The following is a 24,662-nucleotide window of genomic DNA, read 5'->3' on the forward strand; positions in this document are numbered from 1 at the left end:
GTGAGGAATTTTACCTTCGGATCACTCAGGCATTCACAACTCACCATCACATTGGGGTATGTCACATATGTCACATCTATCTAGATTTTGTTTCTTTAAACCTTTTTAGTTCCAATGACCATACCCATAATCTTTGATCTCCACAGAATTATGAGTCATGAAGATTGAAGAGTGATGATATCCTAAAAACAATGCAGAGATCACTCAATTCACACAAAGCTAGAAGAGCAAAACCAGTTTTTGAAAATATTTATATTTAGATTGGTTTCAGATTCATACTCCTATATATATATATATATTCTCCATCAATTATTGCATTTCAATATAAATGTACTGTAGCCACCCAAATACAGAAAAAAAAAAAAAAAAAAAAAAAAAAAAAAAAAAAAAAAAAAAAAAAAAAAAAAAAAAAAAAAAAAAAAAAAAAAAAAACTGAAATCATAAGGTTACCAAGTTTCATTAGCTTATATCAAAAATGTGTTTTTTAGATTGAATGTTGAAATGATTCTTTCACAACAATCATTACCCAAAGTCAAGCATCTGCAGCTCCAAAAGCAAACTCATGAGCAACTTAACCTGTTAACCGTATGCTTCATTAGTACAATTCACATTCTTTACTTGTCAAATAAATCCTCTACTAAAGAAAGCCCTGTGTGACCCAAGTCCACCAAATATATGAAGCGAAACAGCTTCCTATAGATCCCATACTTAATCCAAGTGTGTGTAAATGGAAGTATAACAAGAATGTAGGTATAGAGGATTAACACATACAGAAAACCCTAAAGGGATTTCTCCCACAAAATTTATTTTTATGCGTTCCACATCCCACTTCAATTTTTATACTGACTTATGATCATAATTTGTTATCCATCACATAAAGGCATTCCATGAAGATTATAACTGGAAATCCACAGAATATTCAAGACCATAAACAATATATATCCAGGGAATTTGCTGTTTTATAACACTTTAAGTTTATCCACCGACTGAAGTAACACCAAAGAGACGAATCAGTAGCATCAGCTTCAATTTTGTACATAATGAGTCCATTAAGTCGTCCTTTTCAATTATTAATGAAGTTCCAAACACATTGTTTTCATATTTCCTCATAATATTTTATCACTGAAGACCCCATCCTCAAAGCTTTCAGTCTTAATACCAATTCCTTAATTAACTCCAGAGTACATATGACAAATTGGAGAAGTCAAACTCTCCTAGGAAGGTCTTCAATTAATGAGAAGTCTTTCCGCTAACAAACTCATTTTGGTAATGGATGAAGCAGTAACTCATGACATCCACTATATCAACCTCCAAAGGAGCACTCCTAATTGAGAGGCCAGCTTATGTATGCAAGATGTACTATTTGATACACATTCACAAAAGGTCTTGGAATAACCACAAGCAAACTCACCTTAGTAATATGAACTTGAACCCCTACCACTTGGGTAATCATCATTCAGGCGACGAGTAGAGTAATCAGCTGGGTATGAATCTTCACCTAGCTGCAAATTTGATTATGTTACCCATATAAGAAAATTTCTAAACCAAGATATCAAGACAAGTATATACAATAACAAAACAAAAACTGTACATCTGATCGAGAAGACACATAATCTCTGGATATATAATCCCTTTCATAACTGGAATAGACTCTTTCTGCATCCCTCCTACTAATCTCATCTGCAAGAAGTGAAATAACGAACAAAATTCAATATATAGCTATTGATGGGAAAATAAATAATATACTTGTAGACACATGAGTTTGTGTGAGTATTTTCAAGTACCTCTTCTGTAACCCATTGTTGATGGTTTAGTCTCATATGGTACATGAGAATGCCCTTCAGATCTCCGACCACCTTCATCATAACCATGACGAGACCCACGACCCAGCCTAACATAATAGCGATAAAATCAGCCATAAAAATAGCATTGCTATGTCTCAAAATAACTATAACGATAAAAAAAAGTCAGCATTTAAGGAGACATAAATCAACGTTTTCACACTACTAAATGAATCATATCTTCCATATTTTACCACTATTTTTGTTGAACTCCAAAATGTTTGCTATCGGCAGTAAAATTAAATGATTGGAACCAATGTTTTTGAAATTAGATTATAATACATAAAGGGCTATTAAGGGAACTGAGATAAGTATAGCGTTCAGCTTTCCAAACTAAGTTAATTAACATTTCCAAAGGGACAACCTTACATAAGTTTCTTCAAGTCATTGGGAATAATAATTATACAGTAATAACAACAATGACAATTTTTTGTTGCAAGTAACAATGACAAAATTAAAATAATAAGAGAAGAAAGGTAAAACTCCCAAGCAACAAACAACCTTGTAGAGTTGCTTCCATAAGAATTATCACCATAAGGCAAGTCAAAACTGCTTCCCCCATAGTCAAAACGAGCTCGTGATTGCCTAGCTGCAGGTTCAGCATAACGAGGATGATCTTCCTCCTATAAAAGTAACAAGGTTAGACTTAGAGTAAAAGGGGGAAAAACCGCAGCAACTGTACAAAAATTTTCAAAAAGATCACTCACAATGGCAGAATGGGGACGCTTTGAGGTGGGAATAGAACTGTAATCACTAATACGACTGTCATGATAGTTTGAGGGTTGTTCCATGTATCTGTCATAGCCATAATCATCATAAGGGACAGGCCTACGAGCAACAGCACGAGAACCACTCCTTGAAGGACCTCCCAAGTACCCAGAACCACGTGAAGGGTATGCATCTCTATAAGAGTGCCTATCGATAGTAACTTTACCAAAATCAGATGGCCTAGAAAATAGTTCATCTTCTTGAATGTAGTCCCTTTTTGAGCTGGTCCTTCCATAAGTTTGAACTGTCCAAAAAGAAGAGTCAGGGAGAGAAGAAAAAATAAATAAATAAATAGAGGAAAAAAATGCTAGTATTGTTATTATCACAAATAGTAATTATATACCAGTGGACCTTCTACCATATGATCTCTCTGGTGAAGAAAATCGCCGTCCACTCCCAACTCCATGTGATACAACATTTCTGTCCCTTGGACCATATGCTCGATTAAGACCACCATCAATTGCACCGCGACTTTGAATACTTCTCCCAACACGATCTATAGACTTGTGAGGATCAAAGCGAGAGCTGCTAGAGCCCCAAGGACCCCTGCTACCACGATCACTGCCATGTGCAATGACATAACCTCCCCGAGCCTGTCTAGCAGACTTACCTCTCTGCCGTGGCCTAGACAACCTTGCCCTAATCTTTATCTGAAAAAATTGCAATTATTTTAATGAGCCTATGATACTTGCATAAGTTTTAAAAAGAGTCTACTGCATTTTGCTAAAATATAGAGCCATCAAGTCCAGGCTGTCCAGCAAGTTATACTCATGACAAATGACATTAAGGAAATGTTAAAACATTTAGAAGTAAAATAAAAACATAAGATTAGATGTAAAAGAATCAAAGTTACAGCTATTTAACTGTGTACCTCATGATCTTTTACCTCTTTCTAAGCAATAAAAGTTATTTATGTAGTTCTTTATCTCGGCTCACCCTCCAGTTATCACATCCACTGCATGTGCCCCACCAATAACATTAAGATCCCAACTCTTCTAACATTTCAAAGTTCACCTTTTTCTAGATATTTGATTTTCTTCAAAACTACGGTAAAGTTCAGTAAAGGTTCTGATTTTGTTCCACAAGCTTGATTCAAGGCAGTATTATAGAAGCATCAAACAAATCATGTTAATTTCTCCTACATTATTTTTCCCCTAAAAAGGTATTTTCTACCTTCTATCAGAGGATAGTTTATTATTCTCATTTTACATTATTAAATAAAATAAACATTTATGAAGTTTCTACAACATGAATGTTGAATAAGAAAAAAACATTTTCCACAATGATGCTTAAAGATTGTGCAAAATACATAGGATTAAACAATAAACAGCAGCATACCTTCCTATCTCCATCACCAAACTCAGCATTATTAACACCATCCACGCAAGCCACTGCAGCATCATGCGAATCGAATGTTATAAAGCCAAAATCAGTCCTTTTAGCAGCTGGCATATTTCGAGCAAGTTCCACCTTTTCAATCTTCCCAAACTTTTTGAGAATGTTTTTGACACGATCCTCATCCCAAGCAGGAGGCAAACCATCCAGGAATACAGTCTTTACCTGGAAAAGGAGAGAGAGAAACTTATTAAAGCCACTGCTTAAAGGTTCAACAAAATCAAATTAGTATAGAAATCACATTTCTAGTTTCAAATTATAACAACAACAGGTTGAAAGTTATCATTGTTCATCTGAGTAAACTATTGTCACTAACAAGGGATTAGCCTAAATTTGGAACAACTTGCATTGTACTGGCATTATAGCCAGTTGACTGAGTACAAAAATATTTTTAAACTACATCAAGAAAGGCCTCAAATTCCTTAATGAAAGCTTTACAGCACATACGTATGAAACCTTAATGTTAGAAAAGAAAAACTAGCTTAAACATAATAGAAGAAATCTAACGTATTGTAAGTACTTGGATGACCTCCAAAATAGGTGGAAGATAAAATCTCCCCAAATTCAAAGCATTCTTCCATTTAAAGAATACGCCACAATTCTTCCTGTATATGAAGTATACCATTCAACTTTGACTTGTTTCACAAACTATAAGCACACTTACACCACAATTCTTCCTGTATATGAAGTAAACCATTCAACTTTGACTTGTTTCACAAACTATAAGCACACTTATATTTATGCGATAATTTTCAAGGTCTAAACAGGAGTAACAAAAAACAAACAGAATACAACAACTTGCATGAAGAGGAAAAAAAATGCTCAAAGAAGTTCATGGAATCAAAAACTAACTAATGCATGCCAATTTCCTGTATTTGTGGCTAGCCATGAATCCAACATTTTCAAACAAAAACGAGCGCACACACATAAAAATACATATGTAAATTTTAGTTTTAAGAGAAGCAGCTTCCAATTTTGTAACTAACTCCAAGTGTGCACAAGAACCTACACAAATGAGGGATTAAGACAAGAAACAAGTACATACATGAGACATAATTGCATCATCAGGTTCAATGAAGGTGTCTGCAAATGCGACCCTTGCCGTTCTATCTATACCAAACACAACATCCCTCCTTTGCAATCGCTTGCAAGCTTCCAAGGCATCCGCCCTGCATGGGAAATCTAAAAAAGCAAAGCCCCGATTCAACCCCTCATTTTTCATGTCCTCAACTAGTGTCAAGTCTTCAAATTTATCAACTCCATATTGTGCAAGCTGTTCTTTCAACTGAAATAAAAGGACAAAAACCAAACATACTCAATTCACACAACCTAATTGCTAAGTGAAAAGTTCGGCTTCAAAGACACAAAGGTAAGAAGAACATAGATTACTCACAACATCCTTTGTCCATGTCTTGCATATGTTACCAACAAAAAGAGTGTCACTATCTTGACTTGGAGCCACCCCACATTGCTTCCCATTAACCTGACAGTTGAAATTTCATAGTCATACGTGATCAACTTGTTGATAATCACCAAGGCTCCCATATATTAATTATCAAGAAAAAGAAACACATTATATTGAATATAATATATAGTCTTAACACAAAGAATGTTATTGTACTAAGTATCTCCATAAAATGCTATGATTTTTTTTAAGAAAATAAATAAATAGGTCATTCATGGTGTCCAATGGATGAGACCTATTATACCAAGAACCGCCATTCTCAAAAACTGAAAATTTAGCAAATAGTACAAGTCTTAAAAAATAATTGCAGGATAAGTTTCCTAGAAACATTCAAAAAATTTATATTTGATAGCACCTCAAGTATAATGAATAACAAGGAAAAATGAAATAGAAAAGGTACCACTGGATGCTTAAGTTCATGGATAGCTCGTCTAGCCTGCTCAATGGTCGCAAACCGCAAGAAAGCAAAGCCCTTGTTCTTTTGAGTTACTGGGTTCCTCAAAAGTCTCACTTCAGTGATCTCACCAACCTGACTAAAAACCTTTCTAAGATCCTCCTCAGTAGCATCTCGATCCAATCCCCCCACAAACACCTCAAATTCCTTACGCTTCCTCCTCTCGTTAACCATATCATGGTGCTCTTCCTCATAGTCCACTTCTTCCACAAGCTCATCTCCAACATCGTCCTCAAACACCTCTTCCTCCACCTCCTCTTCTTCCTCCACCTCTTCTTCAATCATGTAATCTCCACGAATTCCAGCTACCCCATCTTGCTCATCCCCACCATCCATCCTCACAACCCCTTCCCGCCCACCACTATTCTCGTCTTCTTCAAACCGTCGATCATTATCTTCAAGCTCCAATCTCTCTGATCTCTTGTCCTCTGATACAACAAGGTAATAATACACCACCCTTTGTCACAAACCAAATTTTACACACATACATATAATACATACCAAAAGTTACAAAATTTGATCACAAATCCAAATATTAACAACTACAATTATAAATGCATTCCCACTCAAGCCAAGAAAATGAAGTATACCTTATAGTTTATACATTCATTCATAAAATATATGTAAAATAACACTAATCTTGACATAAATTCAACAAAAAGGTTGCTAAGACTATAAATATTAAAACTTTAATCAATAAACCTCAAATGGGTATCTATATAATTGAAATTTGGACAAAGAATACCCTTAATTAGTACTCCTCAAGCAATAATAAAAACAAATAAGTTGACTGTGTAGTGAAATAATGAAAATTAATCAACTGGGTCAGAGTGGAAAGTGGTACCTTGAGTAGGAGGAGGAGGAGAAGAGGGTTGCCGTGAAGCCGGGTCGTTGCGCCGCGGCGGCAGAGGCTCTTTCTTGACAATATTGGTGGTGGCTGTGGCTGTGGCTGTGGCCGTGGTGTCGTTTCAGTGTCCGTGGAGGCATTTTTTTTTTTTAATGCTTTTTTTTGTGGTTTTGGGTTTTGGTTTTTGAAGTAAAAAAACAGTGACACAAATTAAGGAAACAAGAGAAAACAGCTTTGATAATTATGAAGCAGAACTGGGTAAAAGAAGTCTTACTTTGTTTTGTTTTGTTGGATTGATATGAACTCAAAGTATATTGTCTGATTTTTTCTGGGAAAGTGTTGAGGAAGAGGAACAAAAGGGCAGGGAGTGAGGGGTCCGTTAGACTTGACTTTTGTAGATTTTTTTTTTAGTGCTACTGAAACCGCTGGGATACTTCGCGGTTTTATAATTAAATTCCAAGAGGACTTGGGTCTTTGTCTTTGTGCATGTTTTATTGAAAGACTTGGGGTTGACTAGACTCCAGACTGCGTGAATCTGAAGCCTAATTTCGGAAGTACCTGTAACTGTAAGCATTGGATTCTCTTCACCATTTGAGCTTAAAAATAAATTTTAAAAAATAAATAAAGCTAAGAAATAAAAGAGGTAAGTTAAAGGTTATAAAAATATTATGTCGCCGTGTTACATGCTGTTATTGGTATTGTGTAAATAAAAAAGTAATTTTGGCGATGTGTTCAAATTTTTTTTTTGAAAATATTAAGTATTTTTTAACACACACGAGGAGAGGGGATGAGTTTAAATTATAACCAACAGCTACCAATCGCTTATGATTTGTTATTGATATATTGTGAACGTAGTACTTCTCTAAAAGTTAGCTTATTTTCAAAAAAAAAATATTATGTTTACAACATTTTCACAAAAAATTCAAAATGACAAGTTGTTATTGACTATTATTGGTGGGTAAAAAGTAATTTTAGTAGTCAGTTCAAATTAGAACCAATAACAACTTACCACCTAAGATTTATTGTGAAAATGTTATAGCTCTCTTTCAAAAAAACTAAAAATTATATTATTTGAAATAAAAATGAGACAAAATATAGTGTGAAACTCACAAACCGTGCACAAAATAAGTAAAAAACTAGCATATAATATAGTGCCAAGCGCACAATAAAGTCATTTAGGTTTTGGTATTCTTCTAAGCTTATGAACATTGCAAAGAGTCTTGTAGCCAAGAATGTGCATTAATCCCCTCAATCTATTCAAAGCATCTGGCTCGCTTTGACCATAAGGATATGAATTTGATTTTCTTTTTCTTTTTTTGGTTAAAAGGAGAATGCATAAAACAACTAACTATCCAGAGCAGTTACAACAGTGGCAAAATGCCTTAAGGAGTACAGGCCATTAGCATCAATCTATTCAAGTAGGTTAGACGGGTTCAACTATTAGAGCCACTAATCGAATTGGTGTTGGTTTGAGGTTTTTTAATACTACCAAGTCCCAACCCGACCCTCCTATACATAATACATATATAACCTCTTTTTAGGGTCCATTTAGGATCTGCTTATTTTGCTGAAACTGAAAACATTTTGTTAAAAATACTGTTGATAAAAGTAAAAGTTAGCTGAAATAGTATAAAAGAACCCATGAATAGTATCAAAAAATATAGTGGGACCCATAAATAGTAGCAAAAATAAGCTGAATAGTAAAATAAATTAGCAAAAATAATTTTCTGCCAAACTCACACTTAATATTTATCTCATTTCGGTATTAGTTTTTTCTTGACTCTAGAATTTACACATGTTTATATGAAAATGATGATACTTTTCCAATAATACTGATAAGAGTAAAGACTGTATATGGTTCTAGTGGTTAGAGTAATGCTGATGAGGCAGTGATGAGGCAGTGATTAGCTGTCAAGTTAGTTGATGTCCCATTAGTTGTTACGTTCAATTAGTTGCGTTGTGCAGTTAGTTGTTGTGTTAAGGCAAGTTAGTTACTGGTAGTTAAGATTAGGAAAATATTGTAATTAGCTAGTACCTATAAAAGAGGAAAACAAGAATGTAGAGTCAACTTTTGAAATGAATACAGAATTCTTCTTAATATCCTCTTCTAATTCTCTTCTCTCCTAATCTCTCTATTCTTCCTTATCTCTGGAAACTTTGTTCTTCTTTTCTTAACTCTCTTAAGAACTTGTCAATTTCTATCAATTTGGTATCAGAACCAATTCTGTCACTATGGCAGAAACTCAATCTTCTGCTTTTCTTAATGAAAAAATCAATGCTTTGTCATTGACAATAGAGCAACACAACCAAGAATTTCATATAGTTCATTAGAAGCTAGATGCAATCACAAGTATGTTGCAGTCCCTATCCGAAACTATGCAAGGAATTTCGGAAGCTGGTAAATAGTTGGCAACAGAGGGCTACATCTCCTCCAAGAACTTCATCTCCAATGATGGCAAATTTTCAAGATTTTACTCTAGCAGCTATTCCTAAAGCTGTGAGATTGGAGTTTCCAAGGTGTAAGGGTGAAAATCCATCAGGTTGGATTTATAAGGCCAACCAATTTTTCCAATTGTATAATACCTCAATCAGCTAGAAGATACTCTTAGCTTCATATAATATGGAAGATGAGGCTTTGATTTGGTTTCAAGATGCAGAGAAGGCTGGCCAATTTATTAGTCAGGAGGCTTTTGTTAGAGCATTGCATGTGAGGTTTGGATCTTCTGCCTATGATGATCCTATGGAAACTCTAATGAAAATGAAGCAAGTAAGGTTTGTATATGCTTACAAAGAACGATTTGAAGCGTTGTCTAATCGAATTAAGGAACTATCTGAGAAACACAAACTCAGTTGTTTCTTAAGTGGATTAAAGGATGAAATTCGATTGCCAATTAGAATGTTGAATCCCCAAAATCTAAATTCTGCTTTTGGCCTTACCAATATACAAGAAGAAAATCTTTTTGCTTGCAAGAAGAATGTCAAACCAAGGGATGAAGTTTCCAAACCTTCAATTCTAGGTCCCCCACCAATCAAGAATGACATGAGGACTACCAAACTCCCTGTCCAGAAGCTTACTTCTATGCAGGTTGAGGATCAAAAGAAGAAGAGACTATTATTCTACTATGAGGATATATGGCGTGTGGGACATCAATGTAAGGCTCCAAAGATCTTCCTTATTGATGGGTTTCAGCAATATAATCAAGGAAGTGATCAAGAAGTACCTTTGGAAGATGAGTTAGTAAAGGAAGATGCTTCAACTGAATTACAGTAGCAGATGGCAGGTTCTGCAAAAATCAGTCTCTATGCCTTACATACATGGTTGTCAAAATCACAATCTGGATCGTAGGATTGCATGATTTTACAATCCCATCTCATCAAAACGTTTAGGATCGCACTAGGATCATAAAAATGATAGGATCGTATGTAGGATCATATGTAGGATCATAGGATTGTATGGGATCCTACCGATTCTACCGATCCTACCAAAACATCAGTTTTTTTTTTTTTATAGGATAAATTTCTGGTTTTGATGAAGTTTTAAGGGTTTTTATTTTTCTATGTTGTGATGGTATGACTTTTTATTTAATTTTTTTTATATAATTATGTTAACCTAAGCAAATGTTTTCTAGTTTCTAGTTCACTTGTAATCAAAATGAAGGAATGCTTCATCATTTCTAAATAAAGAATTTATATTGGCTTTGCTACCTTTTAAGCTATAATGTTATTAAATTTGTTTGATCAAATACTAATTTGTGTTCTAATATTACTAAAATGTTTTTCTTATATATAATTTTATTAGTATACTTGTATTTGTATATTGATTGATTGATTTTTTTGAGCATACTCTATAATTGTTGCTAAGTGGTATAACTTGAATAGTTATGTGTGAAGTTGTATCTTGATCTATTTTGCAGCTCTAGCATACAAATATATAATGTCTACATAGATGATGAACTGGATGATGATGATTAGGACAGTAGTTATAAGAACCCTATAATGGAAATAAATAAATGTTCACTTCACCTTAATATTCATCTTACTTTTGGATTTTATATTTTAGTTAGCCAGTTTCCATTTGATAACTTATTATGGATTTTAAACTTGGAACATGGAAAATATTTCCATATGTGCTAATAAATATTTTAGTATTTGGTTGCTAATTAAACATTTATTAAACTTTTTAGATACATTGGGTCAAAACTTAAATATAATCGTTTCTTTAGTATAGACATAGCGATATATCACACACAAATTGCATCATATGATGCAAATCTTTGTTTGTTTGTTTGTTTTTTTTTTTTTTTTAATGAATAAAATCACAATTACGTGATTATTCAACACACAAAGTCATTATCAATGTGTTTATTGCTTTAAATCTGAAAATATGTACGATCTTACGATCTACGATCCGATCCTATAATCCACGATCCCCCCCTACCTCCCACAATCCTATGTAGGATCCCAATTTTGACAACCTTGCTTACTTGGAAGCCCCTCTCCAGGTACAATCAGAGTATAGGGGCAAATTAATCGTCAAGATTTGATCATTGTCGACACCTCACAACTACTCGACCACCCATCACGGCAACGCTCACACACCTCTTTTTGTCTCGGTGCAAAAGTATGATAGTATGGAGGTGTGTTGTACCTCAAGTGTGTGACTGGAATTTAAGTCGATTTTAAGGAAATTACCAAGGGTAAGTGAAGTCGCCACCAATCATTGGGTTTCTAAGGTGTGATTGGTCACCTGACTCTATTTGATTTTATTACTAATCCTAGGTTAAGAAAAAATGCATTTTTCCTAATCTAATATGGATGGGCAAAAAAATTTGATTCTTGAGTTCGAAAGTCTAATTACGTGTGGGGAAGGTGTTAGGCACCCCATAGCGCCTGTCCAAGGATGGTCCTTTGTTTTGGTAAAACCCTAATTTTTGGACATTGGCAGTCGAAAATAAGCTATTGGCATTAGCTTTCGGGGCTTGAAACGTATTGGCTTTTGAGGTTTGGTTTTGGAATGGGTGTGGTCTTAGTTGATGCTTTCCAAGTATGTTTGGAATCGTTGCCTAATTTCCACGGCAAAATTCAGTAGCATTTCGCCTTATTTTCTTGGATAAAATTCGGTAGCGCTTCGCCTCAAATACGTCATAGCACATCAAACTATTCTCACCAAGCTTTCGATGTGAGAATATGGCAATGGGGATGCCCCATTTTCATGACGAAAATCTGACAGAGTTTCACGTTTTGTGTGTTATGGCGCACCAGTAGGGTTTTGCGTCTTTGTATACAGTGCGTATCGACATGCTCGTACTGTGATGAACCGAAGCCCGTCAAAGCGTCAAGCATGTTAATGCATGTCGCATACATAAGGAACCAATGTCACTTGGTGACATAGATCAAGACAATCACACTGCGATAATCGTGCACTCAATATAGCAAGAATATGTATCTATGGCAATCGCTTTGAGGGCATGCCCACACTACAAGGTCAAAAGCTCTCATGACTAGAGAGGGTCAATCACGTAGCCACGAGAGTCCATCATACAAAGTGCACAATCACCCATATACAAACAGATATAGATATACATACATCATGCATAATGCAACCACACAGAGCGAGAAAGTGAATCAGATATTGCCAACGTTCCAAGGGTATGGCTTAGCAAGGTACAGGAAATGTAGAATAGACATTGCCATACCCAGGGAATGCGGCCCAAGCAAGGAGCGGGAAAATAAAAGGGGTACATGGAGGGGGACCCTAATACATGCTCTAGAGAATAGATTTCAAGAAAGGAAAAGAGAAAACCACTATGTAGGGGCTAGGCCCCTTAATCTACTAAACGTTGCCCTTTGTGGGCTTGCGTCTTCTTGCTTGCATCCTTGCCCTCTTTGTTTGCGCCTAAAAGGTCGCAGCCTTACTCTAAGCATCCATGTGCCATGCGTGTACATACAAAGACAAAAGAGACAAGCACGCAAATAAGTAAAGAAACAAGATAGAAGGAAAGCATGCTAAAAGAAAAACTAGCAAAAGATGCCAAACGGCAAACAAACATTTGAAGCACACAAAGAGAGGCAAACAAGCATATTATCAAACAAAAGAGGGTGTCCTAGGAGGACAAATGTAGGTTTGGATCAAGTGTCCGTAGTTCCATTGGCTTGGTGTACAGACAACACACAGACTCATGCATAAACATATAGGTAAGCGTGCACAGATGCATAAAAGTAAAGAAATCCAAACGAGTGGCACAAAGCAAGCCAAACAAGCATATCAAAATCGCAAATAGTGGAGAAAGGTGTGTGTCATGCACACCAACACCTTGAAGGTGTATCTCGCAAGTGGTTACATCCAAACAAGCCCTAGGAAGGACGGATGTAACCATACAAAGCAAATGGCCCTAAGGACCGACAAGCACAAGCCCACGAAGGGCACAAAGCATGGCAAAGCCTAGATCTAGAGAGGCTAACATGGAGATAAATCATAGAAGCAAACAAGCAAATATAGACATGCTTAAAAGAAATGATCTAAACCCTTTGATATAGGTCAAGGTGTGCAGATATAGGTCTAGACCATAGGATCTAGATCTACACCCCACCAATAAGAGCCAAAACACAAGAAAGAGAGACATCAAGGGTCAAAAGAGCTATAGAAGCACATGGCATAGTAACCAACATAGATCTAAGCACACAAGCATGGTACGGAGCACATAAACACATAGATCTAAGCATAGGGACGCAGATCTAAGCACGAACATGTAGATCTAAGCATAAACATGGCAAAGAACACACAGGCACATAGATCTAAGCATAAGTATGGCAAGGAGCCTAAAAGCATGTGGATCTAAGCACAAACATTAAATTTAGACATATCCTAACCCAAGAAGGCTAGACCAACAACATCAAAGAAATAAATCATGGCATAAGCAAGGAAAAATGCTAGAAAAACTATAAAAACATGCTAGGAAGCAAAAACATGCTAGGAAAAGTAACAAAAGCATATTATTAAGCAAAATAAAGCTAGGAAAATCTATAAAAAGAAAAGGGTGCGGATTATAGCTAAAAAACTACATTTACAGCCCTAAACCTCAAATCCAAGGTATGGAACCAAGGAGAGGAAGATTGGGTGCAAGAACACTACCTTGATGGTTATAGAGAAAAGAGGAGAATCAAAGGTGTTTGAATGAGTTTGGATGTATTTTAATGCGTATGGGGAGAGAAATTAGAAAGAGGAGAGAGAGAATTTGCCTAGAAAAACTACCCAAAACTTCTTCTTTTTTTTTTTTTTTTTTTTTTGCAAAATAAGGGGTTTGGGGGTATTTATATTGGAATAATGACCCTTAGGATTCTGGCACACCTTGTAGGGCTACCAGCCACCCTGCTAACATCAGCAATTTCACCTTTTTCTTAGCTAGCTTTTGATGCATGTTTGAAGGTCTTCACAAACTCGAATTGAGCTAATCTTGGTGTCCTAGGAAAGCTTTGGATGTCTAGTATCCAGAACACTAAAGAAATTGAAAATCCAATGGTTGAATAAAAAGTTATAGCCTCGAGAAGTGTGTTTTGCACTTTGCATGGTTTTCTAGATATCTCAACCGTTTTAACTCCAATTTTGAACCATGAATAGTCATTAGAAAAGGAATTTGATAATCTTCAAAATAGCATTGGTCTCAACCAATTCTGACAGCCAGCTCAAAATTAAGGTTTCTGGTGCTCCTAGGAGTTAACCTTGGGTCAAACTTGGTCAAAGTTGACGAAAATTACCGAGTAGCTCGGGTTTGATATAGACAAATGAAAAATGTTATTTTAGGATAATTTTGACCGACTTTAAATTTCAATCAACCCAAGGTTGACCAAGGGCATTTTGATTAATTTGACCTAAAATGGCACTTTGAGTGCTCCGATGCCCGAACGGGATACACCATGTCAATCTAGATGTTTCTACAGCCCCGTGAAGAAAAGATTATATTTTTAAAATTTTCTGGGTCCAGCTCACAAATCAAGGGCAAACAAAATACGATATCTACAACCATCTTGATTGACAATGGTAGTACTCACAATTTCTTAGATACTTCTTCATGGTTATCCTTGAAATTGTCATTACCTACTCAGGACAATTTCACTATAAAGTTGCTAATAGTGATATGCTTAAAACACAAGGTGTTTGCCATGATGTTAACCTCAAAATTCAAGGTCAATACTCTTAGGTTTATTTGAATGTCTTATCCCTAGGTGACTGTGATGTGGTTCTTGGTACTCAGTGGTTATATATGTTAGGTTCTAAGGTCTTAGGATTTTATGTATTTAGAACTCTAATTTGTAATGTTGGCAAACCATGATCAAAACAATGTATTTAGTCTTGTTTAGGCTTGCTCAAAGTTGGTTTATTATTATAAAGTTGGAATCGAGTGGCTGTAGAAGTACTTGGGACTTTCGGCCTGGCTCGATCGATCGAAGAATAAACTCGATCGATCGAAAATCGCACAGGTTGATTATTTTGCAGAATTTCCAACTCAGCCCTACTTCATTAAACATTTAGGGTTTTATGTTTTTACCCTAGGTATTTAAACTAAACCCTAGCCACGTTTTTTAAGGTTGCTCCAATTGTATTGTTGCTCATACATTGCTATTTTGTGTAAATCTCTTGTGAGATCTAGAGGAGCTTTCCTTTACACAGAGCTTAGGGTTTTCAAGTTAGAGATAGTATCAATAGCTTGATGATCAACTTGGTTGCTGCCATTGAAGCTTAAAGAATATCAAGCGGGGGTGCTTGTAGCTAATTGGAGAATCCAAGAAAGAAGGAGTCCGTGGATTCGAAGCTTGCACGTGGTCGTGTCAGTAAGTTCTACTGGTGGATAGCATTAGGAAGTCAAGCGGGGAGCTTGTAGTCCTTCTGTATGAACTTCGATTCTTTCGCATAGTGGATTCAGGTTTACCTTGAGGATAGCTAGGTCAAATCCTCCCCAAGTTTTTACCGTGTGGTTTCCTGGGTCATCATATCTTGTGTTCATTTATTTTCCGCTGCTTTATATCTTGATATGATTATTTGATTGCTTTAACCTAGAATTGCATAATTTGACTAAGTAACAACTTGGCTAATTAATCTAGGCTAACCAATCTGGTTGTTTTAAGGGTCTAAAACCGTTCAATATACTTTTGGACCCATACAATAGGATTTCAAGAAATTAACTATGGAGTTTAATCTTGGAGGAAAAGAGATTTTGCTTACAGGATTACAACCTTCAAGCCTTACTTTTCAAAATGTTGATCAATTCTTTAAACTAGTTATTAAAAGGGATTATTGTTGCAGATCATATTCTGTCCTACTTCCACAACACTAGTGCAACCACATGGGATCATTACTAATTTACTACAAGAATTCAACAAGGTTTTTGAAGTGCCTACTGCTCTACCTCCTTTTCAAGGCCATGAGCACCAGATTATCTTAAAGGAAGATATTGAACCTATCTATGAAAGGCCCTACAAGTATCCCTTTTATCAAAAAACTGAAATTGAGAAAATTGTGCATAACTTACTTGAAGCAAACTATATTAGAATTAGCCATAGCCATAGCCCTTTTTCATCACGTATGTTGTTAGTAAGGAAAATTGATAGGAGTTGGCATATGTTTATTGACTATAGATCCTTGAATAAGGCCTTTATTAAGGATAAATACCCTATTCCTGTTGTAGATGAATTGCTTGATGAATTGTGTGGTGCTGTTATCTTTTCTAAGCTAGATCTCAGATTTGGTTACCATCAAATCAGAATGAAGGAAGGTGATATCCATAAGACTGCTTATAGGACACATAAAGGCACTATGAGTTCTTAGTCATGCCATTTGGCTTAACTAATGCTCCATTCACCTTTCAGTCACTAATGAATGTAGTGTTCAAACCTTTTTTGAGGAATTTGTTTTGGTATTCTTTGATCATGTATTGGTGTTTAGTAGTTCTGTAGAAGAGCATGTTTCTCATTTGAGGGTGGTGTTGACTGTGTTGCTTGACAACTAATTGTGTGCTAAACAAAGCAAATGTGTGCTTAGGTGAGTGGAGAGCTGGAGTATTTGGGGCATTTAATTTCAAGTCAAGGGGTTAGAATTGAGCCCAAGAAAACCAAAGCCATGCAAAATTGGCATGTTCCTACCTAAGTGAAAGCCTTGAGAGGGTTTTTGTGTTTGATTGGGTATTCTAGGAAGTTCGTCAAGGACTATAGGCTTATTATAGCTCCCTTAATTGCATTACTTAAGAAAGAAGCTTTTTAGCTGTCTCGACAAGCTGAATTGGCCTTCACAGCTCTCAAGGTGGCTATGTCTACTCTACCTATGTTGGCATTGCCTAATTTTACTAAGCCTTTTGTGGTAAAATGTGATGTCTCAGGTATGGGGTTAGGTGTTGTTAAATGCAAGACAACAGACCCTTGGCTTATCATAGTGAGGTCCTTAAAGGTAGAAGCCTACATCTATCTACTTATGAAAAGGAATTCTTGGCCTTAGTAAAGGCAGTCAAGAAATGGAGGCCATATTTAGTGGGAAAGCTTTTTATCATCAAAACTGATCACCGAAGCCTTAAGTCCCTTCTAGAGTAGAGGGCTAGTACACATGCACAACAAAAGTGGATCACTAAGTTGTTGGGGTATTCTTTTTTGGTTGAATATAAGTAAGGGAGGGAAAATAGGGCTATTGATGCCCTTTCTAGAAGGTTGGAGGACCCAAATTTTGGCATTGATACTTCTAGTGCTTCAAATTCAACACTCGGCACTGCTACTACTAGTGCTTCAAATTCAACACTTGCAGATTCTACTGCTTCTTCTTTTTGATTTCATTTCCTTGTCTTTCTTGGCTAGACATTCTTAAGAGCTTTTCCATTGGCAATTGTAAATGGGAAATGTAGGGGAAATTTAGCATCAAGGCACAAAAAGATCCCAGCAGTCGAACTTGGAAAATCTAAGAATTGCAAATTTTTTTGCCATTGTGCTACAGTGCCATCATAAATGTAGGATGGCACTATAGCACAATTGTAAAAATTATAATATATTTGAATTCCAAAAGATCACTATAGCACTGTAGTAGCAGCACAAAAATTATATATTATATTATTTTAGTGGGTAATATATATTATTTTAATGAGTAGAATAGGAAAATAAAAGTTAGAATGTTGGTTGTGTTATAAAATAGTATGGAATAATTGATAAAGTAACTTTTTGAGATGGTAATATAGAATATGATGGAAGTTGCAGATGCGAATACTCTAAAAATAGCTACACCTAAGACTCTGAGTATCAGCAATTATTTGATTCTCTTACTGATAGTGGTTCTACACCAGCTAGTTTTTCTCTTCATAATGAGGTTCTTTTTTATAAGGGTCGTGTCTTCCTCAACAATAATTCACCTTTACAACCACTGGTATTACAGCATATTCATAATTCTCCTTTTGGTGGTCACTCTAGTTATCTTCAGACACTACATAGGGTTAAGCAAGACCTCTTTTGGAAATGAATGGTTAAGGATGTCAAATCTCATATCCAATGCTATGATGTATGTCAGAAAGTCAAAGTGGACACTTTTAAGTCTGCTGGTCTATTGCAGCCTCTTCCTATTCCTAACAAACCTTAGTTTGATATCAGTATGGACTTTATTAAGAGCTTACCTAAATCTCATGGATATGATGTGGTATTTGTGGTGGTTGACAAATTAACTAAGTTTTTCCATTTCATTCCCTTATCTCATCCTTACACAGCTGCTAAGGTAGCTGCAGTTTTCATGAAAGAGGTATTCAAACTCCATGGTATGCTTAAATCCATTGTTAGTGACAGGGATGTTATTTTACAGCTCATTTTTTGCAAGAGTTATTCAAGCTGCAACGAACTAAATTAGCCATGTCTTTAGCTTACCATCCCCAATCTAATGGCTAAATTGAAGTGGTTCATAGAAGTTTAGAGCAATATCTTCGAGCCTTTGTTGGTGACAAACCTAATGCTTGGGCTGATTGGCTTCACTTGACTGAATATTGTTTAACACCAATTTTCATACTTCTGCTAAGCTATCCCCTTTAACGCTCTTTATGGTACTCATTCTCCTAAGTTGTTGGACTATATTCTTGGTGCAACCTAAGTGGCTACAGTAGACCAGCTACTACAAACCAGACAGGGCCTTATCTCTCTTTTGAAACAAAATTTGGTGTCTGCTTAAGCCAAAATGAAATCTCAGGCCGATCAACATTGAGCTGACAAGTGCTTTAATGTTGGTGATTAGGTTTATCTTAAACTCCAGCCTTTCTGACAGCATTCTCTCATACTTAAGTGGTTCAATAAGCTCTCTCCTAGGTATTTTGGCCCTTTCAGATTCTACAAAAGGTTGGGCAGGTGGCTTATAAGCTCGCCCTGCCTAATGATTGCCTACTTCACCCAATATTTCATATGTCTAGCTTAAAGCTTCAGTTGGGTTCAAATGTAGTTCCAGTTCCATCCCTTCCTCCTGTAACATCCACTAGTGTCCTTAATCCAAAACCTATTGCAATACTTCAACACAGGTTTAAGTGACTAAGAACTAGAACTATCACTGAAGTCTTAGTTCAATGGCATGGTCAATCTCCAAAGGATGCTACTTGGAAGTCACTCTACAACCTCCAACCTCAACTTTTTCTCCTTGTGGGCAAGGTTTTTTGATTGGGGGGGGGGGGGGGGAAGGAATTGATAGGACCTTGTAGGCAAGGTCTTTCCAAAGGGAAGGGAATGATAAGAGTAAAGATTGTGTATAGTTCTAATGGTTAGAGTAATGCTGATGTGATAGTGATTAGCTATCAAGTTAGTTGATGTGCAATTAGTTGTTGTGTTGTGCAGTTAGTTGCTGTGCTGAGGCAAGTTAGTTACTAGTAGTTAAGATTGGGAATGTATTGTAATTAGCTAGTACCTATAAAAGGGGAAAACAAGAATGTAAAGCCAGCTTTTGGAATGAATACAAAATTCTTCTTAATATCTTCTCCCTAATTCTCTTCTCTCCTAATCTCTCTATTTTTCCTTCTCTCTAGAAACTTTGTTCTTCTTTTCTTAATTCTCTTACGAACTTTTTAATTCCTATCAAACATATTCATAACTCGTAAGTATTATAATGACAAAAATAAGGTATTTATAACTTTTCTTTCTTTATTTTGAGAAAAAGTTAAAAGTACTCATAGATTAAGGCATGTGTAGTTTGATCTATGGGAAAGTGAGTCATTTTCTGTGATTTTCTTTAAGTTTATAGAATTTAATGGAATACTTCTCAAATTTATCCTTAAATGGTAAACTAATTTTCAAAGTTTATACTTCTCAAATTTATCCTTAAATGGTAAACTAATTTTCAAAGTTTAGTATACAACATATAATTAAATCTAACCCATCCAATCTGCTGAGTCAAAACTTGCCAAATTTTCAACCAGCCCACTGTTTTTGGAGGTTGGCAAGTTAACAACAGTTTGGAATTTCTCCAACACACCAATGGTGGATTTGCTAAAAAAATTTCTCAACCCACTCAATTTGACCCATGCACAATCCTATTTGTAGCTCAACTAATGCTTCCAATATAGATGCGAAGGTGTTGTTTCGTTCATGTTGGGTGTGTATTCATTTTCACTTTTCATTTTTTTGTACTTATTGCCTCTTTCTCAAATCTTGTACTCATTTTTTATTTCCAACTCGTTTTATGTTTGTCACATATTCTCTTGTCTGCTTTTTTTTTCACTTTTAACTTGTCAATTAAAAATTCAATACAAATTTCAAGTTTTTTAACAAAAATGTCATTGTATTCATTTTCAGTGAAAATGAATAACACAAAAAGGTATATTCATATTTTTTGTATTCAAACTCATTTTTTTGAATACTGAAAATGAAAACTGAGTACAAATAACAAAGCCAAGCCAATTTTTGAATGATGGGTCTCACTGAAAATTGAAAATGAAAACAAAATGTACCACTTTTTTCTCTTGATCAAACAGCCTCTAAGGGAGAGAAAGAGAAACAAAAAACAAACAAAACAAAAAAAATCCTACTAGATTTGCGTCAAAATTGGACTTGGACTTGTTAAGAATCTAAGACAAGGATAAATATAGGAATGAATAAAGGTATTTTGGATTCAAGAAAAATGATCAGCTTGAACTTGACCCGTTAAAATGGTTGGTTGGATTGAATTGACCCACTGCTTAAACAGGTTAACCCAATTTTTTTTAAATGAAAAAAAAAAAAATTCTCAGCATATTATAACTTTGTTTTACAATTTCAGACTTTCAAATCTTTCTCATTTTGATTCTCACTTTCTTTAATTCTTTGATTTATTCTTCTAATTTTTTTTTTCTACAACATGTAAGGGTCAATCTCCTTTCACCAACTTCTCGACCCATCTTCGCCTCTTTGGTCTAATAACCCCATTTAGTAGCCATTGATTTGCCAATCATCAATGTCCCTCTTTAGAACCACTTTGAAACGTCATTGCTGATTGCACTCAATCGTCAACCTTAAAGAGTATTTTTTTTCATTCATAAAAACTATAATTTTTGAGTTTGTTTCTACTCAACCTTATTGGTAGAGCCAGTCATCCAAACTCTTTAACTTGCCCAAACCAAAGAATAAAAACAAGTGTGGGTAAGAGTTTATTGGATTAATGAAAAGAGGGTCAAACCATTCCCGATCCTCTAAAATGGTGGGTTGGGTCACTTACTGAGAGGATTATAGACCCACTTCTCTAGTTGAATAGAGTATAGTCCATGACTCACTACTAGAGCTAAAGAGCTAGGGACAAGATCGTCATTTAGGTCATTCTACAACTAGATTGGCACTCCATGATGGGGTGCATGCTCATTTAAAATTGTGAACATCATTGCCCTCTCTATCTATCTACAAAGTTGTTGATCTTTGTATTGATGCAAGAATTCAGTTTTAAAGTTTAAACTATAAACTTGAACCTTGGGTAGAATAATATATGGTAATTCATAAGTTGTCTTTTCAACATGCACAATCATTTCAATAACCAATAATTTTCAATATTGACGTGTAGACTATTTTTCTTTTTCATTATAGAGTTTACATGCAAACTAATAGTTCTTTGAAATAGTTTCATTGTGTATAATAAAAGTTTCGCTATATCAAAAATAACAAAGTTCTTCAATCTTGCTAATTCGTTCCAAATATTATGATTTTTTTTTTTTACGTACTACTTCTTATGGCCATTGTGATTACATATTGAATTGCTACAAATATATATATATATATATATAAATAGACATTACATGATACCCTTGAAATAACTTACAACATGAATCAAGAGTCATAACTTTAATAGAAAATCACTTAAAAGTCATCATTTTTGGTCCAAAGTTTACCATTTAAAGAGCCCTATGTTCGAACCAATGCTAATTGTTTTAACATTAAAAAATAAATCATACGGTTGAATCAATTTTTCAAAATAAAAAATTTGCTTTTTAATAATTCGTGCATGATAAAGGGTTTATACATTATAAATTACACTATTCGTATTAAAACCAAAGAATTTATAAATTCAAAAGGGGTGACGATCGCTGATGATACTATTCATTATTTTTATGCAACTTATAGTGGAATGCTATGGATATATTAAGGTATATGAGAAAACATGTAATGGTAACTGTGATGACAATTTTCATCATGCTTGTACTAGGTCTAGTGTAATGTGATGAGGATAGTTACTTATTAGTTTGTGTCAAACGGTGTGATCGTAACTGCAGAAGATGACGATATCACCTCGAGGAATACATGATGTGTATTGCACTATTGCACTATTGCTAGATGTATGCCAAAATGCATTCTCCGTTTATCAAAATTCAAATTATGAAGCCATGCATGATCACCAAGTTTGGATCTTGTACAAGTTATTAGTCATTCTGTGAAAGTTTCCATTAAACACTTTTTTTTGCCTCTATACTTATCTTTCTTTGATGGGGTATGTGGGATGTTGAAGATGAAACCTACCCAAGGGCAATTGAAGCCGTGCCATAGACCAGAGAGAGCACCACGCTGACCATCTTGGGCATGAACGAGCAACACCAAAGAGAGAGAGAGTCTGAGGAAGTATATTAATTAGGGAGATAAGATTAAACGTTATCCTTGGGAATATTTATGGGGGTATATGGATTGTGATATACCATAAATAAAGAGAAATTTTTAATTGAATTATTTTGTTCTTTGTTGTATTTAAACTACTACAGGAAATGGTAGGATATTTATGGAAGAAGAAGAAAACTTCTTTGGGGCCTGTCTTATTTGATTGATACGAATGATAGCAAAGTCCATCTAGCTCTAGATCACTTTGAGTTGAAAGTGTTATAATTAAATATTGTGTAGATTATGATATTGAAGAAAAGAAAGAGGTTTCTGTTTTAAAACTTGTTCCATTTGGAAAGTATACAAAACTTTTGTTGGTATATGAATTAGGGTAAAATGAAAATTGCATCTCCTAAGTTTGATCGAGAATTCATTTCAGTTTTCTAACTTTATTTTCGTTCAATTGAGTTATCTAAATTTTAAATTTATTTAATTCAAGCATTTCTTCCAATTTCGTTAAAAATTGCTGTTAAGTATGCAATTAACTAATAAAAAAAAAAATTAAATTCTCACATGAAAATCTATAATAAAAAAATATATAATAATTTTATAGATTTTTTTTCATACAAGAAATTTATTTTTTTAATGGCAATTTTTTAACAATCTTTGTTGTATTTAAACCACTACAGGAAATGGTGGGATATTTATGGAAGAAGAAGAAAACTTCTTTGGGGCCTGTCTTATTTGATTGATACGAATGATAGCAAAGTCCATCTAGCTCTAGATCACTTTGAGTTGAAAGTGTTATAATTAAATATTGTGTAGATTATGATATTGAATAAAAGAAATAGGTTTCTGTTTTAAAACTTGTTCCATTTGGAAAGTATACAAAACTTTTGTTGGTATATGAATTAGGGTAAAATGAAAATTGCATCTCCTAAGTTTGATCGGGAATTCATTTCAGTTTTCTAACTTTATTTTCGTTCAATTGAGTTTTGTAAATTTTAAATTTATTTAATTCAAGCATTTCTTCCAATTTCGTTAAAAATTGCTGTTAAGTATGCAATTAACTAATAAAAAAAGAATTTTTTTTTTTTAATTCTCACATGAAAATATATAATAATTTTATAGATTTTTTTTCATACAAGAAATTTATTTTTTTAATGGCAATTTTTTAACAAAATTGGATGGAATTTTTAAATTGAATAAATATGAAACTTAATAGACTCAATTGAATGAAAATAAAGTTAAATGACTGAAATGAATTTTAGTCAAAAAAAAAAATTTGAGGGGAAAATTTTAGTCAAACTTAAAGGGTACAATTTGCATTTTAAACTGTAAATTAACACAAACTTAAAAAAAAAAATTAAAATAATTTAAAGGATGTAATAGATATGTGGTTAATATTGGAGGCTTTGTGGGCTATATTAATCAACGGTGAGCACTTGAATAATGACAATACCTAAGCACCTTGTAGCTGAATTGGCACCTCATTATGGCTCAAGATGCGAAGTTAGCATCATATTGTAATGGCTTTTATATAAAAAAATTTATTAAAAAAAAAAAAAGAATAATAACCGTAGGTTAATAGGCAGGAGAAGGGGTTGTCTTGGTTGTTTTAAGGGTTGAATTGCTTTTCAACCGCTGAGATTGCTTTGAAAGATTTTCTGTGACACATTGGAGGACCAGAGAATTAAGAGCATTGGCATTACCAAAACCCATATCTGGCTAAACCCACCTTCAAGCTCGCACCACCTTAACCACTAAATCCACCAAACCTAATCACTAGCCACCATTAAAAACCAATCCACCACCATAAATTACACACCACCAAGCACCACCTTAACGACT

At 34.8% G+C, this 24,662-nt stretch overlaps 1 protein-coding gene across 2 annotated transcripts; it reads right to left on the reverse strand.

Moving 5' to 3' along the window:
* Positions 1 to 774: 774 nt before the first annotated feature.
* On the reverse strand, positions 775 to 7,200 carry LOC112029328 (uncharacterized). 2 transcript variants are annotated; one of them, XM_065775634.1, is made up of 12 exons: positions 6,768 to 7,200; positions 5,870 to 6,351; positions 5,398 to 5,487; positions 5,050 to 5,289; positions 3,948 to 4,169; positions 2,953 to 3,259; positions 2,549 to 2,853; positions 2,343 to 2,464; positions 1,785 to 1,891; positions 1,592 to 1,680; positions 1,412 to 1,502; positions 775 to 1,324 (listed from the first exon to the last, which is right to left on the reverse strand). In XM_065775634.1, the coding sequence occupies exons 2-11, from the start codon at positions 6,257 to 6,259 to the stop codon at positions 1,413 to 1,415; spliced, it is 1,962 nt and encodes a 653-aa protein (XP_065631706.1). In that variant the 5' UTR covers positions 6,260 to 6,351; positions 6,768 to 7,200; the 3' UTR covers positions 775 to 1,324; position 1,412. The 2 variants fall into 2 exon arrangements, with proteins under 2 accessions (XP_065631706.1, XP_023917782.2); XM_024062014.2 differs by having other exon boundaries at positions 775 to 1,502; positions 6,768 to 7,199.
* Between the last annotated feature and the right edge of the window lie 17,462 nt (positions 7,201 to 24,662).

The sequence above is a fragment of the Quercus suber genome, unplaced genomic scaffold (assembly GCF_002906115.3).
Source record: "Quercus suber isolate HL8 unplaced genomic scaffold, Cork oak 2.0 scaffold_116, whole genome shotgun sequence".
Lineage (NCBI taxonomy): Eukaryota > Viridiplantae > Streptophyta > Magnoliopsida > Fagales > Fagaceae > Quercus > Quercus suber.